At 49.7% G+C, this 18,382-nt stretch overlaps 1 protein-coding gene across 1 annotated transcript in view; it reads left to right on the top strand.

The window, feature by feature from the left end:
- Positions 1-585: 585 nt before the first annotated feature.
- Positions 586-18,382, top strand: part of LOC144179696 (beta-mannosidase-like) — a 52,180-nt gene continuing 34,383 nt past the window's right edge. The window contains exons 1-4 of the mRNA XM_077708142.1: positions 586-784; positions 11,762-11,908; positions 13,201-13,342; positions 15,279-15,288. Of these exons, the coding sequence (XP_077564268.1) occupies positions 586-784; positions 11,762-11,908; positions 13,201-13,342; positions 15,279-15,288 (498 nt within the window). The remainder of the gene's footprint in view (positions 785-11,761; positions 11,909-13,200; positions 13,343-15,278; positions 15,289-18,382) is intronic.

Here is an 18,382-nt window from a genome sequence, read left to right as displayed (position 1 = left end):
AAACACGCCAGCAGGCTGCTGCTTCTGTAAATCGTCGCTGTTCATCTCGCAGTGCAGTGAACCAGTTGAGTTTTGTTCTCGGCTCTTTGTAGTCAACACCAAGGCAGCTCTTCTGCTCGGCGCTCGTCCACCGCGCTACCTCTACATGACGGAGCTCGGTACGGAGGCGCCTTCGCCAACGTAACACTTCGTCAGGGGGGGGGGGGGGTACGAGTGCCCCTGTTACGATTGTACTGGGCGGAAGGATATGGTTGGCCAGGGCGTAGCTGGTGTTGTTCCATTTGGAACAACACCAGACGTTGTTGTTGGATTCAGGCACTGGAGATTCAGGCACTGTTGGGCGCGTGCTTCAGACGTTGTGCTGATTATTATGAAGTTTGATCGTTGGTTAATTCGGACTTGGCCTTCGTGAGTGTGGGTGAGGTTGGCCTGTTTGAAGATGGTGTCGGCCAAAAGCTAGGATGGCATTCACCTGCATGAGGTTGAGGCCTCCTTGTGGTCGCAGCATGATTTTAACATCATCCGTTGGCAGCGGGTCTTCTGGGAAGGTGGTATTTTTCTTCTTGCGGTGTTGCCTTCGCATGGATGTGTTTTTGGTCGGCGCTGCGGCTGCTGCGGTCGCGGCTGCCGCCCGTTGGCGAATTTCCTTCCATCCTGGCTCATTTAGGACTTGTGGATCAATGTCTTCTCCAGCAACGGCGTATTCCATACCGGAGGTCGTCTGGATTAGTGAAGCGCCAGGCGAATTTTCCGGTGCTGGTGCGCGAGAGGTGGTGGGACCTGGGTAAGTGTTTGAATTTCCCTCGCTGCCGGGGGCGATGGCAGCGTTCATGGTGGTGCAGTTGTCTTGCGGTGAATACGGAGCTGCCGTTGCGTTGGAGGTTTCCTCGGCTACCGCAGGCGGCGCCAGTGTCGCAGGGACTGGTCGCCGAGGTTCGATGGCGCTAGCCCTAAAATTAGGCTCGGCGGCACAGCAGCGTGGTGGCGATTTTGCAAGGCGGTAGTGCTGGTATCGGGAACGGTAGCGATATAAAATTTATGTCAAGAGAGGCCTTACTTTGAGGATAACTCGTTGGTGGGGTCGGTTTGTGCGATTTTTCTCTGTGACGGTACTGCGGGCGTAAAACTCAGGAACGTTGCGAAGACACGTCCGCGCTTGTCGGCGACCGAAGCGTTCTCCTCCCCCTTGCGGGAAATGCTACCTGTTGTGTCGAGACTCAGGCGCTAGACAGCAACACGAGGAGACGAAAAAAAGCTGTCGCCACACCTTGCTGTTTATACCAGGCCGGAAAGGAAACAGCCCCACAAATGTCACTTTTGGTATTCATTCCAATACTTTGCGCTCACTCTCTACAGAAGATTTTCTTCATACTTCATATCACTCGTGTTGAATGTAAACTCATCATACAGATAAGAGCTTTCGTTAGAAGCGTCCCCTTCCATTCTTCTATCTTACACAATGTCTCTTGACGTGTCGAGTTCAGTGGTGAGTTCTACGGTCGCCTTTCGGGCTGCCAGAGTCCCGTCGTGGGCGGACATCTCTCTTCGTCGAAGCGTCGTGGCTGTGGTCGTGTCCCCTACTTCAGCTTCCGTCTCTTGAGACCTGTACCAGCGTATACGCCGGCGAGTACGTAAGCACCATAGTGATTACCACGGTGGCCAAGGCAAATATGAACACCGTGCGCCGCTTCCTAAGGAAAAATCCTTGCGCGTTCGTGTAAACGGCGCTCTTATGATAGGCAGAGACGAGTTTTGAAGGAGTCCTCCTTTCACTGGCGGCCACAGCCGGCTGAGCGCCTTGGCAGTCCTTGGGGCATTATCTTCGCCTTCTGTCCTGCTGGAGAACGTGCTAGAGGAGGCCCTTCAGGGTTCGCGGGGGGCGGTGACGCCTCCGGTGTTAAACGCTGACGGTTCGGCGTCTTCGCGCCGGCATGCAGGTACCATCTGTAACTTGCCCCGGCGTACTTTTGGGGACTGCGGGCCGCCATCGGGGTGGTAATGGTGGCGGGGGGGGGGGGGGGGTAGAAATGATGACGGTGACGACGACGACGATGATGATGGTGATGCTCACAAACGCAGGCCGTGATGATGATGATGCTTTGGAAACGGCACGTTCACAGGGAGTTAACTGCTGCGTTTCAGCGGAAAGCTGTGAAACATGAGCAAACTTGAGGCAGCAGGGTTCTGCGGAGAAAAAAGCGGTGCCACATCACGACTAATTTGCTTATTAGATGCAACGCATCTCATGCTCGCCCCTATGTCCTTCCTGCGTCTGTCCGGCGTTGTCCGCAGAGCTGCGCCTCTTCTCCTCTCCTCTCTCCGATAGCGAACGCTCTCTCCCAAACAACTGCGGGTTGGCGCAGCGCGCTCTCACTCCGTTGCTAGGCGCCGGTGGGCGGCGCTGCGCTCGGCGCTGTGCATGTGCAGCGCTCTCTCTCTCTCCGCGCTCTCCTCTCCTTCGGGCGCTGTGAATATAAAGCGGCATGCCGCGCTCCGACGGTCTCAGTCGACGGGCGTCCGCATTACGCTTGCACTCTCTCGCAGTACTCGACGATTGCTTGATGCAATCGTCGAGCCCCTAACTGTGCACTTTACGGACCACAAGGCACTCATTCTCGTCTGCAATAAAGTCCGTACCTGAGAGTACGTGTACTGCATGCGCATTGCATGGTGAAAATGGAAAATTACACCCACCTCCCCTTCGCGTGAGAATCCCTGCTATAAGCGTAATCAATACGATGGAAAACGCCAATGGAACCCCCATGAGATGCGTTGCATCACACCAGGGTTCCCGCGAGGGGAGGTGGGCGTAATTTTTCTTAGCGGGGAATGTGTTGACAGACGCGTTTCCATAAGAAATCCGAAATATCAGATTTTTATGTTTGAGCGCCGCTTAGTTTAAAGGAGACGCATAAGTAAAAACAGCCGCCGTTCAGACACGAACTCAGTGGTTTTCCAGACAGGGTAAAAACTTAGGCGCTCAAGAAAATTAAGAGGGAGAAACCTTCAGGGGACGACGGCATAGACCCGAATCTTTCCCGGGTTATTTCGTCATTCCCGGAATAGCCACATGAATTATTTTGGATTATTATGAGAATGCTTAATGCAATAAAGGTACCACTATATATCCTGGAGGAATGTCAGAAACAGAATCCTTCTAATTCACAGAAAGGGTCTTGTCAAAGAGCTTAAAATTACACTCCCATCAGGGCACTCTCAATCGTAGGCAATTTACAAATATGTTCGTACGATAAGTGGCACCCTACACTTCGAACGAAAATATTATTGCCCTTCCATTCTGTGAAAACGGATTATCTGCGAAACTGCAGAGCCTCCATGAGTGCACGAAACAAAAGACGTTTGTTTGTAATTTACGACTGAGCATACTTCCTAGCCAATCACCTGAATTGAATTTAAAAAGGCCCGAGCTTTATCCTCGCGGACAAACGTAGAGCTGTCTCTTTCCCTTCCGCGTCGTAGGCATCTTACTGTTTATGTAACCCGCCAACCCAATCCACTCTACCACTGAGGACACCGGACCGGTCGCATTGGGCTCTTTGACGGCTACACTTAAACCTCACGCCAACACAACGGGCATGCCATCAGAATGGGCATGAAACCTTTAGCTGCACGTGCCCCCCCTCCCCTCCGCCCCTCCCTCCACTGCCATCCCGTGCACGCATAAACCGGCAACCGGCAAGATACTGTCGAACATGTCGCGCTGGAAGCCCTTTAAGCTGAACAAGTGATATTCGCCCCCGTCAGATTTCCAAGCGGGTCAGTTGCTGTTCATCCGGGAGGGATTCGCAGCTACTCGACCAGCTGGAACTTCAGGGCGCAAAGGTGGCGGCAGCGTCTTTCCGTTGTTTGCGCGTCCATTTACGCTTCTGTTCGGGCTGACGCTTCTTCAGTTTCCGCTCTTCTTCCTCCAAGCGAACGACATGCGTCTGTACCATAGCTAGTTAACACCTCGAAGTCCTCGACCTTTATTCTAGCGGACACCCACGTGCGTGTCCCTTTCGCTGCCCAGTCGTAGGCATCTTGTTGTCTGTGCAACACACCAATAACCCAGACCCAAACCGCTTGATTGTGGAGGGTAGCTGACAGGGCGCATTGAGCCATGAGACTCCCACGTCTAAATCTCCCACCATTAGATAGGGTATGTTATCGGTAGCGGCACTAAGCCTGACTGTACGTGCATGCCCCCTCCCTCCACCCCCAGCCCGTACACGCCTACATCGGCCACCGTGGACGGGCGCATAATTAGTCGTGAAATACACCGGCGAAGCTTGGAGAGAGAAAAAGACTTTATATGGGGTCAGAATAACATCTATTATCATTCTTTCGCCAGAAGAACTATGACCAGCTGGTCAACAAGGGCCTCCGACGCGACAATGTCGCTCGGGATGGCTTTCAAGCTAAAGAAGAATTATGTGCTCACGCCGGCGTTCCAACGGGCCAATTCGCTTTCAACCGACAGGGATCCGTAGATAGAGGGCGAGGTGGAACTTGAGGCGGCAACGGCCGTGGCCACTTTCTCGCCGGCGGCGGCGGTGGCTTTCGGGCGTTTTTGCACCCATTCGCGCAGCTGTTGTTTCTCCGAAATCCTCTGATAACGGTGCTACGGCCGCTCTCAGCCGACTGCGCAACTTGTGAAAGAGGCATCGGTGGTGGCCAGGGTAATAATCGGTGTGATAACCGTTGTGAAAAGGGGGTCGGTGGTGGCGAGGAGGATACCCAGAATGGCGCCAAGTAAACCGGCTTCACCGGAATGAAAACTTGGGGGTGGGACATATACTGCTTCGCAGTAAAAAGAGAAAAGACAAAACTCACTGGATTCGTACACGACTTCGGCAGGTTGCTATGCAGACGCGGAACCCCTACACTAAGTAAGTTCGTGGTCCTGATCCTTTTTGACTCAGGGAAGGCGCATAAAGCACCTGCCCTGAACATTTGTTTGCATTTGAAGGTGAATTGCGCTTCTTAAGATCACAGAGACGGACACAGGGAAAAGCCTACATTTTTACGTGAAGACTACAGTTTTTTTTTCCTGTGTCAGTCTCAGTGTCGCGTTCGTGTCAGCCGAAAGGTTGACGGGAAGGGAGCCAGCTCTGGTTCGAGCCTAAAGACACTAGAGCGCCCCGCAGTGGCAGCCGAAGTGCTGACGCGGAGGAAACCAGCTCTGGACGACCTAAAGCATTATGTAGGCTCGTTTGGCTGATACAAAGACATATACACAATGTTGCGAGCTCAGCCAATCGTACGGTGCATAGGTTCCACGCGTTGCGTCGTCATATCCGGAGGCTTCGGGTGGGACGTAGGCAGTGCCGCATTTGCTTGTACAGTAGTACCTCGTTAACTCCAACTCGCATGTCTCGAAAAATCGGCTAAGTCGAAATTTTCCGCGGAACCGAACCATTTCTTATACGTCCCATGTATTTGTTGCCCTTTACTTCGAATTATTTTCGGGCCAAACTGAGGATATCTCGAAATCTTGTCTGAAAGTGGAACGAAAATTTCGCCGCCGCCTACCGTTTCAGAAAATTCGCGTGATGCTGCCGCGCCTAAGTCCCTCGATTTTTTTCTTGTTTAGCCGCGCCTACCACAAAGCCGATGTTTCCCCCGAACATTAACTTTGAGCCTATAGGCATATCAACTTCGTCAAGCAACCCTGTGACACGTCATGTGACGATAGAGACATGCGCAGAGATACAGTGTACTAGAAGATAGAGGCGTGTCGTGCGGGGAAAAACACAATAGAGAGCGCGGGTCCCTTTTGCGATGAAAAAAAAAATTGTATGGAGCGCAGGCGTTCCCCGGAGAACTCCTGTCGCAGCCAGCGCCACCTATAAGTTTTTAAACCAAACTCAACAGTTAATTGAAGGGTTTTATGAACCGTTATGCCATAATATAAATAAATAAGACTATTTGAGGCAGTGCCACAAAACCCAGCCGGTGAACGTCTCTTGTATGTTTTTTCCCTCTTTCAAACATTCATGAAAAGCAAAACTGGAAGCTGCCGTTGAAGAGCAGGCAAGTAGTAGCGCCTTTTTTGCAAAGAACTCGATATTTCATGGCAATTCGCGCAACTTTGCTTATCTCGAAAATCCGCTTGTCTCGACATTTCCCGGTCTTTACTATTTCGAGTTAACGAGATATTACTGTATTTGTAGACGTAAAATGGAATAACTTCCTTATTTACGCACCGATCCTGATAATTCTTTCTGCATTTTTTTATCTGAACTACGCGAATAATAGACAGGGCTCGAAAAGTACCTGTAAGAAATCCTTACAGAGGTCAATGAGAGAAAGGTGGTTCAAACGCGAAGCTTTCCGCCATGCCACCTGAGTCAAAGCTAAAGTCCACTTCAGCTCAGCCGAAGTCCAAAGCCAACGTTTAGCCGTATACACCACGAAACACCAAAGCCATTGTTTAACCCTGCTTAGAGAATGTATTTAATTATCATCATCATCGCTATATCTTGCGTATAACGAGAGGTCCGCTAGGTGTGCAAAGACATCCCATAGTTATGTGGTGTCAGATTGATGTACCATTTGTAAAACTCATTGTGTAAAGTTGGCTTTCCTGCAGTGCGTTTACTCGAACGTCAACGCCATCCGTGGGGCACAGAAGGCTTCGCTTCCAAACGTCGTTTGCCGTCGTCGAAACGCTGAAACAGCTTTGAAAGTTGTGTTATTCAGTTACAACCGAAAGACACTCGGCCTTGCGTGTAGTGACTCTGTTCGCTTTCTCGGCCAATGCCCCTAACCGGGTACGTGACCTCCACGTTTTTGGCGCCACCATCGCGGCCGCCCATGGAAGAGTACGGCATTCTCAGAACAGGCGACGAGGAAGCAAAACGAGATGCCGTCACTTGTTCGGCTTGCGTCTCTCCTGTATTTTGGGTGCGATGTAGTCAGATCTGTGCGATTTTCATTGGACGGACGCTGGAGTGCTCACAATAGCAACAGATGTAAGTGGTGCGGGTCATACATCTATACATTCGGCGTTAACGCGATATTCCGTTTCCAAGTCACTTCAGACCGCGTGCTTCCTGTTATACGCAGCGCCGTCTGGTGTTTGGCTTTTAACACTGGTGCAGCCTCCTTGATGAGCTGCGAAAGCCGGCTTACTTTTCGACCTCTGGGGCATAGAGAGTAGCGTTATGGTGTCTGGAAGGGGAAGTGTGACGGGCGCTATATGCGCGCCATGCTTGGCGGCTGCACGAAACGCGATGAAAACCTTGCAGTCCGCTAGGGGCGCTGCACGAGGGAGGGGAGCGGCCTTGGAAGGGTCGTCGCATGCGTCGCCGGCGTTGTGTTCACCTTTCAGCCAAGCGTGTTGTCCTGTATTGGCGGTGAGCGCGAACACAGGCGGCGCTGCGAAGCGCGCCTCCGTGACGTCAGCTTAGGGATTCTCGCATTTGTCGTCTGCTTCACTCAGGATCGCTCTCCCTGCTGTTTCTTTGCGCTCGGTCAACGTCTGATGCTTGTCCGCACCAGAATTGGCGTGTGGGTAACTTTTTATCATAATAATAGGCTTAAAATCGCATACCCTAGCTCATGGTGTCAATTAAAGTATAGTTTTGGATACCGCTACGGGAGAAACATTGCTGGCGCCACCCCATTCCTTGCGAAGCCGGTCCTGTGCGGAGCGCGAAGAGTCGGAGCTAGGCGTCAGCTTCTCATGTAAGCATTCGAACAAAAGGAACAGTCAGCTGCTAATAACCGACAAAGTAGACCAAAACAAATTCTAGGCCTTCAGGGCTGTCGGCTTTGGCAGAAGGCATCACGATTCCCGGTAATCATGTAAGGTAAAACAGTTTTTTGCAACCTTGCCGAACGCTCGAACGCGTTTTGTCACATCACTTTACGTTGTCAAGGCATGAAAGTTTACCGACATGCACTATAGACTGCAAAAACTGTAGGTTGAGTTCCAAATAACCCAGTGGGTATATACGCGCGTGCTGATTCTATACCAGGCATCTAACCAGTATGGAGGTTTATTGAGCAAAACGGGTCACGTCTTCGTTAAATTTATAGTAACACATATATGTTTGTTAAGACCTGGAGAGATATTTCGGAACATTTTGCACAGCCATATCTTTCCGATATTCGGATATGCGTTATAGGAAAACTGCACTCAAGAGGCGGAGGAGGAGTAAGGGGAGGAGGGGAAAACTTTGTTTAACAATTAAATCGATCTGGTTAGTGGGCTGGGTCCTCAGTCCAGGGCAAGAGAGTAAAAGTAATTTTCTTGAAATCATAGAACGCCATCCCGAGTAGAATAGGATTTGTTCTTCGCGCCTGGAAGGGTTGAAAAGCAATAAAGAGCTACTTGGAATTCTTCTTCGGTTTCGAGTCTTGTAATATATGCAGGTATACTATTTATTACGTTAGTTAGCGAGTATATCATGCCTTCAACACCGTAATCATGTCATCATTGTTCGAGTTGAGAGTCAGTTCGTTATGATAACGATATAATTACGATAGAAATTCGGAGCACAAAAGCCGCCTTCCAGTACTGTGGACCACGTTGTTTAGGGCGCGATCGCGGTGGCGTAGCACAAACCTTCTCATTGTATTTGCATGTGAATAAACAAAGCACGCTGCGGATATGCACCTTCTTCACGCAGCCGTAATGAAAGCCAATTTGTGAAGGAGGGAATGTATGCCATACAAAATGAAGGAAATATCCACACGACCTTTGTGAGGCTCCCAAACATCCCGAAACCTCCTAATAAGAAGTTGGTGACGGCGCAGAAAAATTAATGCGTTGGGCAGAAAAAAAAAGCAAGAAACATCAATCTCATACAAGACAACAACGAAAGAAACAGAAGAAAGCCGCTTTATTTCCTGCTGTGCGATGAGCGTGTAGAGGCCGCTGCTTGGTACGTAGTATTAGACTGTTGAGTCTTCATAGGAGCATCTCAAAAATACTGCAGGGAAGCCTACGCATTTTGAATACTTATCGAGAAGCTCTGATCGCTGATCCTCGCGAATAAGCAAGAAAGGACGAGTTACACACGATCTTCTGACCGATACTCTGAAGGAAGTTGTTCTCTATCTCTTCCTGTGTTGCAAACTTGCGGGGGATACAGCTTCAAATTATTCAGGTGCGTCAGACGCTGTCAAAATAACTGAGTCGCTAGAAATACGCTTTTTAACGCACTACAGCAACGAAGCGGGCGATTTCTAGCCCAGGCACATTGCCCCTCACAAGCGGAGTGTAGCAGACGACAGCGGCGCGAATCCCTAAGCCGACGTCAGAGCCAGGGGGCGCCACTCAAAGATCTCACCGCCAATTGTGCTGTGGATGTTGCCTGTTTTGTACGCGTACCGTATTTATCGTCTTGAATGTACGTTGTGTGTTTTCCTTGTCGATCGACATTGGCAGGAATGTAGCGAAATCTTCAAGCACATCATTCCGCCGAAGCCACGGACGGCAAGTTTGTATTGGTGTTATAGGAGGCGTTTACAATGATTTTCTCATATGATAAAACTTCATGCGTTCAGCTTGCATGATTTCATCGCTTCTTTAAGCTGCCTAAAATTCGACCAAGCTTGTTGTCAGGCTCACTGTAAGACCCTGAATAAGGAAAGAGTTGAGCCGCCGGCCGGCAAAAGCATTAATTTTTTTATTGATTGATTGCGGGGTTTAAACGCCGACGCTACACAGGCGATGACGCGCGCTGTAGTAGAGGACTCCGGATTAATTTTGACCTCCCAGGGATCCTTAATTGTGCACCGAAATCTTGAACGCACGGGCTTTTTTGCTTTGCGCGCCTCCGTCAGAAAAGCTACCGCCGCGGCCGGGAGGAAAAATCATTTAAAGCTTCAGAGATGTTGCGCTTTCAAATTTATGCACTCTAGCATGCTTTATTGAAGTGTATGCAAGAAATAAACTGGAACATGCCCTTCAAATTGTGCTTGTGTGTACTTATTTTGCAGGTGTATACTGATTCCCAGCGAACTTGCAATTATTTACCCGACATTTGCTATTGTAAACATTGCAATTGTTTTTTTGGATGTCAGATAATTCGTTTTAAATAATTGTACATCAGTAACAAATGAACCGCAATCAAGAGCTGAAACACGAAAAGCAAAGTTCAATCATAGGCCGGGAAAGGTTGATACTATATACTGCAGAAGAACGGAAAGTTGGGCTAGTTGGTATGTGTTCATCGTGGTGGAATACAGAAGCGCTCAAAAAAAACAACAAGGACGAAGGAAGAAGTAGACGAAGAAGAAGCGCCGTGTTGTCTACTTCTTCCTTCGTCCTTGTTTTTTTGAGCGCTTCTGTATTCCACCACGATTGATACTATATCCCAGGTTATTTCGCTTTGAAGGCGCAAAGACTGCCTTTTAAAAGTGTTATTCAACATCGCTTGTATTCCTCCTCCAGAAGCTACTATGTTTACGTTTCTTTGTGTACATTTCTATTGTATTATTCACGCTTGAAAGTGCAGTACTGAGTTGGGGAAGTTGGTGTCCGTTCACGATGAAAAATAGCGCGGAAGGAAGACCGACAGCACGACCAATGCCTCCGATAATGCCTCCGTGGCATTTGCATGACGCAGACAAGATCGCTCTTGTCTGAGTTATGGGGCCCGTCTTCTTTTTGCGCTATTTTCATCATTCAGTATGCGTTCATGTTCCAAGCTCGCCCGCATGCGCACGAAAACTGCCTTGGCCGCGATATGGCAATAAAATACTGGGGGAAGTTACCAATGCACCTGGATCAATATCTAGGCGCAGCATTGTTAGTGAATGACTGCATCGAACAGACAGCCGTTCTAGCTCTGGACAATGAAAGGATCTTAGGCGCCGAAAGACGCGGAAGAAACAGCGTAGCAACGAAGCCGTCTGCACGCAAAATGTGTCAGCGCCAGTTCCAAATTACATCGTCCTTTTAGTCGTTTCTTCAATTAAGGAACTGCTTGCACCCTTTTTGCGTAGCATATTTACGGACACAAATCAAATTTCCGCCTATCAAGGGCGATTTCGGAAGAAACGCAATGCCAACCGCCGGCACTCCGTACTTTCGGTGGCAGCGTTCAGCGCTAGCGCTAGCTCCCCTCCTCCATTGTGGCGCCACCTAGGAGCTGTAATCGCTGATCTGTGCAGCCTCTCGCTTCCGCCCGTCACACTTCCCCTTCCAGACACCATAGTAGCGTAGCGGCTTTAAACGTTTGCTTACTAGGCTAGTACCCCAGGAGGTCTACACCCTATCTTTTTAAATTTCGGGGTTTTTTATTAAAAAAAAAAAAAGCCCCCTTCGTTGTTCTACTCTTTTTTGCGCAAAATAACGTGTGTTTAGTATATTCTAGATTGGTTTAGGGGAGCACAGGAGCTCATTTCCACGTTTATTTGAAGCTTTGCATCGCAAAGGACCTGAATAGGCTGACATCGACGACGATGATGATGATGGTCGTAACGGAAGTGTACGGCCTGCAGTTACTTAGAACGTCGCGGCAGTAACATACTTTTAATTAGGTTGCAGTGAGGACAAATTAGGCTTCGCTGACGCTTTAAAAGGAGTGCGACTAGAAGTCAGCAAACTAAAATAAATTTATACCTTCCTTTTAGAGTGTCGTCCAGCACAGAGCAGCGTGCATGATTATGTAACAGTATGCCTGCTGTAGTTCCAAGTGCCTAAATTCTCAATGCATGGGGAAATAGTAAAAAGTTGGGTCTGTTGAATGTGGATCGTTTTGAACAAACCAGAGAACAAGTGTGTGCCTTTTGCACTAATACGCAGCCATTCGCGTGCCTTGCATCGTACCCGGAGGTATCTACACCGATCTGAAAAGAGCGGGCGTGATAGAGGAGCCGTATTGGGGGTTCAATGACATGAACTATGAATGGGTGGCCCACGAAAACTGGACGTTCTACAGAGACTTTAAAGGTATGGGTTTCTCATTTGTTTCAAGGCGATCATGTGCAGTACAGAATTGTGATTTACGTTAACCGAAATTATGAAGTCTCGAACAGTAGTTGAAGAGAGCCGCTAGAAGGCCAGGAAAATTTGAGGGCAACATAGGAAGCGGATGCATTTGAAGAAGTAAGCTGCTATTATGAAATGTAAGTCGTGGTGCTTCGTTTAGTTGAGCCAGCTAAAAAGAATTACTGTACCGCGCAGTTTATTTCACCACGTTTTCACCGGGAATTGAGGGGTAACCACATGCAGCGATGGCGACAAGCGACGCGAAAAACGTAACTCAATGGGTACAGCAAACAGATAGTGTGGGCGACAGCGACAAGCGAATAAAATTAATGCCCTGCCGCTCTCCGGCGTCGTCGATTGTCGCTGCCGATCGCTTGTGGGCTGCTTCTCCGGCAAAAAATCCCGGGCCATCTCCACTAACGCGAAACCTGGAGAGGGGCGAAGCTTGCAGTGTATAAGTGTATTCTTGGCACTACGGTGTTTTTGCCCACGGAGATTAAACCATCGGGGGTGTAGAGGTATACAGCTTTGCTGTAAGTCTCGTTTCTTTGAAGCGTGAAGTGCATTTGCGCGAGGCATTGGAAAACGAGTATCCCGGTGTTTTGTACCGTGACCGCATGATACTACGACGACATGAGACGCCTACAGTCTGAGCCCCCAGAAGCGAGCGACAGCGACGGCCCGTCGTCTGCCGCTGTCCCCGCCCCCCGGCGGCCTGCACGTGTCTCCACACGGGTGTAAATTTTTTTTCGCTTGTCGCTGTCGCCCGCACTACCTGTTTACTGCACCCATTGAGTTGCGTTTTTCGCGTCGCTTGTCGCCGTCGCTTCATGTGGTTACCCCTTTATGCTAGGAGCGGAAGACTGCAATGAATTATTCAACTATTATTTTCTAATTAACCGTCAGGTTAGGATTTTTATTTTTGACCCCTGGTTGAAACCGCCTTTTTCGCTTCGTTAATTATATTATTCCGCTTCGATATTATTGCAGCTCATTCACAAAATTCACAGAGTCCATTCCGACTCTCAAGAAACAAAAAGTAACCAGAAGATTGTTGATATCTCTTGCTTGCCACGTGACCAAACACATTTATCAGATCGAATTTGGGTTCGTACCTCGACAAGTAAAAAGCGGTATGATAAGTGCGTCCGTGTAAGAGCATGCCTTGTATAGAACCTTGACGAACGTGTATGATATCTTATAGTCGTTGCAGGCAAGTGCTGCAGTTTTATTTCGGATCTTCGCGTTCGCAGTTCCAGCAAACCTTCTACGTTACAACGAAGTTATTCTGGTGGCTCATGGGATTGACACGGTCTGCAATGTAACATTGAACGGCGTTGCTTTGTTGGAAGCTAGAAACATGTTCGTTCGCTACGAGGCCAGCGTCAAGAGTTCGCTCAAGGTAAGCTAAATGTGCAAAGTGGATACCTTTTGCAGACGCAGACCTTGAAGTAGGCGACAAAGCATGCTGCGCGTTTCTTATCGAACTCGGTCTGGTTTCTCTTTTTTTTAGGGCGTTTATTTAGGACTTTTATTGCAGTAAAAGCTCGTTAATTCGAACTCGGTTAATTCGAACTTCCAGTTAGTAATTCGAAATCCGTTAAATTCGAACTCACGCCCCGTTCCCGGCACAGCTATAGGCCTGTATATTTCAATGGGGGAAAATTCTAGAAAATTCTAACGCGTTGGTATCCAGAACGGTTCATTCGATCTATGATCCCCTAGTTTCCATCACTCCTGGCAGAAGTCACCCCAGAGTGATTACAATCTGTTGCAAATCCATACCAAATCATATTTACTAGAGATGCAAAACAACGAAATAGAAAAAATGACACCATCTTCCCGTAGGGGAACCCTGAGTAGTATGCAAAGCAGCCATGGGGTCGATCCAACTGCCCATTAGTTTTCAGTTCGTCGTTTCCGTTAGGTTGAGTTACGTAGCTACCGTTATATTTACAGTTTGGTTTCCATGGTAACTACCACACTTTTCACTTACCGGGACTACGAAATGGGAAATTGCGTTGAGCTCATGGCTGTTTCGCATACTACTCAGGGTTCCCCTACGGGAAGATGGTGTAATTTTATTAGATGCGACGGGGCTATGTCCCTTCCTTGTCATTGTTGCGCCGTCCACACCCCCACTGCGCATGCTCGGCTTGCTGAACGCCCGGTGGTGTCTTACCCTTTAATGGCTCCTGGAGCGACAGTGTTACCGGTGTCTTCCTCGGCCGGCCCGAGATGAGCCGAGCATGCGCAGTGGGGGTGTGGACGGCGCCACAACAAGGGATGGTCATAGCCCCGACCATGAGATGCTGGAGCGACAGTGTTGCCGGTGTCTTCCTGGGCCGGCACGAGACGAGCACGAGACGAGCACGCTTTTTCTTAAAGGGCGAGGGGGCGCTCTAGTCGCTCGAATTGACCAGACGTGCCCCGCATGAGCTCCGCTATTTTTCGAGTGTTGAGCCGAAATCGTCGTCTTGGACCCAGAAGGCCGGTACCAGCGGACGCCGGAAGGTGTAAGGAACGATCGGAAAACGTTTTTTCGGACATTCCTGCATTTTTCTGGTGGGAAGCCCACCTCGTTCGTTCGTCATATCGGAGCTAGGCTTAGTCGCTAGGCCTAGCTCCCTACAACCACCGTGGCTATGGAAGTCGCCGTAGCCGGAGAAAACATCGATCCTGTCGAGCTCAACCAAGGCGGCTGGACGGATATTCGCCGCCGACAACGAAACTACCTCGACGCACGCCAGGAACGCTTCCTTGCAGGCCCCCACCTCGAACCACCAAGCCCATCGCGACGCTCGCAACCGCTCTGCGCGGCGCAACCCACCGGCATCGCCACTTCCCGAAACAGACATCAAGATCGTTCTCCGACCAAGAGGGGGACTCGATCTCAGGTCAGTCGCTCAAGCCTCTCTTGCGGATGCCATTTTTCAAAGAGCCAACCTCCCTCAGAACCCGGTAGACCAAATACGGGTCCAACAAGTGGCGAACTACCTGTTGATAAGTACCCCCTCGGAAGAACGCGCACAAAAATACTCTGCCATCCAGTCCCTCTCATTCAAAGGACATCAGTACGATGTCGTTTCGCATGTTTCTGCTCCCGCCAACACGGCAACTGGAGTAATTTTCAACATTCCCGAAAACGACACACCCGAAGAAGTTTTCCAGAGCGTGAGTGACTACAATCCCGATCTACAGATTCTCGCTGCGAAACGACTCGGAACCTCCAATAACGCTCAGATCCTATTTAATGGCAACCGGGTCCCCTTCTGGATCCGGTACCGAGCCGCGATGTACCGGTGCAAACCATTCCGACGTAAAACGGAAGCCTGCACCGCGTGCTGGCAGCCGGGGCACCGTCAAGACGTATGCCCCAACGCAAAGCCACCGTCAAGGTGTCCTAAGTGTGGAACCCTTAACCCCGACGACCAGCACCCCTGTCTCCCCAAGTGCATCGTTTGTGAAGGCCCTCACATCACCGGTGCAACGGACTGTCCCCGCCGCTTCCAACCCCGCAGACGCCCCCAAACCTACGCTCAAGCTTGCAACCCCGAGCAGCAGGACGCCCAACCCTCCAAGCAAAGACAACCCAGAGAGCCCGGGGGAGGGAAGCACCCTGCCAGCGGCCACCAACGCCCTCCCAGCCAAAAGAACTCACCTGGAGGACTACAAGTGCTCAAGAAACAACCCATACCACCATCCCAAGACAGGCAGCCGAGCGCTGACAAAAAGGTGAGCTGCTCTAGTGCTCCCTCGCACTGCTCATCCTCCCTGCACCAACCCCCCTCCTCTCTCCCCCCTGACTTAATAAGAGAGCTTTCTAGCATCAGAGCGGAGATTAACCTGCTCAGACAGGAGAATTTCGCTTTGCGTCAGGAAAACAAAGCCCTGAAGTCGCAAATTGAAAACCGCCCTCTAGAAGAACCGAGCCCAGCACCCCCCGCAACCAAACGCAGAGCAGTCGGTGAAACCTGCCAAGCCGCAGCTGAGAATGCCACGCATGATGAGCAGCATGATAAGCGAATCACTGCCCTCGAAGCAAGCGTCGCGTCAACCTGGAAGCTCTTACACGAGCAGAAAAATGAATTTGTCGAGCTTCAGCAACACCACCAAGCTCAGCAGGCTAATATGTTAGCAATTCAATCTAACCTCCAAGGCAGCATAGATAACCTCCGCGCTGAACTTGTTACATACATACGAGAGGTTCTCAACAGCGTCAGCAACCTGTCTGGGCACGTCCCCCAAATTGGCAACTAATATGGACCAGCCCTCGAGTAGAAGCACCGCGGTCGTTCGAGTCTGGCAGTGGAACTGCAGGGGCTTTAATAGAAAGCGAAGCAACTTGCAGTTGCACATTCGGTCGGTTGAAACCCCCCCAGACATTATAGCCCTCCAAGAGCCGGGCAAAGCTGTTAAAATTTCGGGTTACAAAGCATTCCAAAACGAAGTGGATCCGAAAACAGCCGTCCTAATCCAAAGAAACATCCCGGCGGAGAGAACCCAATTTGACAGCGTCGAAATCCCCCACGATCTGATAACGGTACTTCCCATAAAAAGGGGAGGTTCTAAACTTTTCATTCTAAACGTATATAGTAGCCCCCGTGTGCACAATCACAGATTCAATCTCTTGTTTTCCCTTGCCAGGAAAGAAGCCGGCCCCAATGCCCTAATTGTAGTGGGTGACTTTAATGCACCACACACGGCGTGGGGTTATTCCAAGTGCACAAAAAAGGGAAGAGACCTTTGGGACCAGGCGCAGATCCACCATTTTACATTAGAATCAGACCCCAATACTCCAACCCGGATTGGCAACAGCGCTCAAAAAGACTCCACCCCAGATCTCACCTTTACACTCCATGTCAAAAACGCCAGATGGAGCATCACTGACAGCACCCATGGAAGTGATCATTTCATCATCCAAACTGATCTCACCCTTGCCCCCATCATTAGAACTCACCCCCGACAGCAGCACCTCACAAACTGGGACGAGTTCAGGAGTTGTCGAGAAGCCCACAAAGAAACATCGATAACATATAACCCATTAGATCTACACAGCTGGGTAAAGCAACTGGTTGCGGACTCGCGAGCCGTAACCAAGCCAGTTGACCCAGACATACCTTCGGAGACTATAGATCCCCACCTGCAACACCTATGGAACGCATATAAGAGCATACAAAAACGTTGGAGAAGCAACAAACAAAACCACAGGTTGCGCCGTAAATTAGCAGAACTGGATGCGAAAATTCAAAAATACACATTACAACTCTCTCAGGATCAATGGGGCGAAATCTGCGACCAAATGCGTGGCAACCTGGGGACGAAAAGGACATGGCAGCTTCTCAAACACCTCCTAAACCCGAACCAGTCAAAAACAGATCAAGCCCATCGCCTCACCAGCATCATCCATGGATTCCCAGGGACGGATGCAGACCTAGTAAATAAGATAAAGGACATGTATTTGCCCAAAGGCACTAGCAACCCTCTCCCTCCATACACCGGTTTGCCAAATTCGTATATGGATAGGGACATAACTGAAGCAGAAGTACGAGGAGCCTTACTCAAGCTGCGATCGGGTTCGGCCCCGGGCCCTGATCAGGTAACCAACAAAATGCTAAAGAATCTTGATGATTACTCCATCACAGCGATTACTGGTTACTTCAACCATTATTGGCAACAGGGCACGCTGCCACAATCCTGGAAACATGCTAAAATTACATTTATTCCAAAACCAGGAAAACCCCTTGCATTAGAACACCTCCGGCCCATATCCCTCACCTCGTGCCTGGGAAAACTATTTGAGCATATCATTCATGCACGCTTGGTTTCCCACATTCAGAATTTCTACCCGCTCCCTCCCTCCATGATTGGTTTCCGTACGGGCCTGTCGACGAAGGACGTCCTCCTCCAAATCTCCAGACAAGTCATAGTCCCCCAAAACAATTTAGATACTGCGGCTATCCTTGCCTTAGATTTGACCAAGGCTTTTGATAACGTGTCTCACGACGCCATAATGACTGGACTGGAATCCACCAACCCGGGGCTTCGTACGTACAACTATATTCGCAGCTTCCTGTCCAATCGAAGTGCCATCCTTCAAATCGGGGGCATTACCTCCGACACGGTTGATCTCCCCTCTAAAGGCACACCTCAAGGAGCGGTATTATCCCCTTTGTTATTTAATTTGGCCATAATTAACATACCCCGCCGCCTTGAGCTAATTCCTAATCTTAAATTCAGCCTTTACGCCGACGACATCACACTGTGGGTGAATGGTGGAAGCGACTCCCATATAGAGGAGACCCTACAAGAGGGCGTTCAAATAGTAGTAAAAGAAGCTGCCAACGCGGGGCTTACTTGCTCCCCCAGTAAGTCCGAACTCCTTTTGCTATCGCCGAAGAGGAGATCCAAGGTACCACCCGACATTAGAGTTCA

This window comes from Haemaphysalis longicornis, unplaced genomic scaffold, assembly GCF_048455015.1.
Source record: "Haemaphysalis longicornis isolate Haplotype H1 unplaced genomic scaffold, Haemaphysalis longicornis Haplotype H1 scaffold_4, whole genome shotgun sequence".
In the NCBI taxonomy this organism is placed as follows: Eukaryota; Metazoa; Arthropoda; class Arachnida; order Ixodida; family Ixodidae; genus Haemaphysalis; species Haemaphysalis longicornis.
This window is presented reverse-complemented; position numbering and strand designations above follow the sequence as displayed.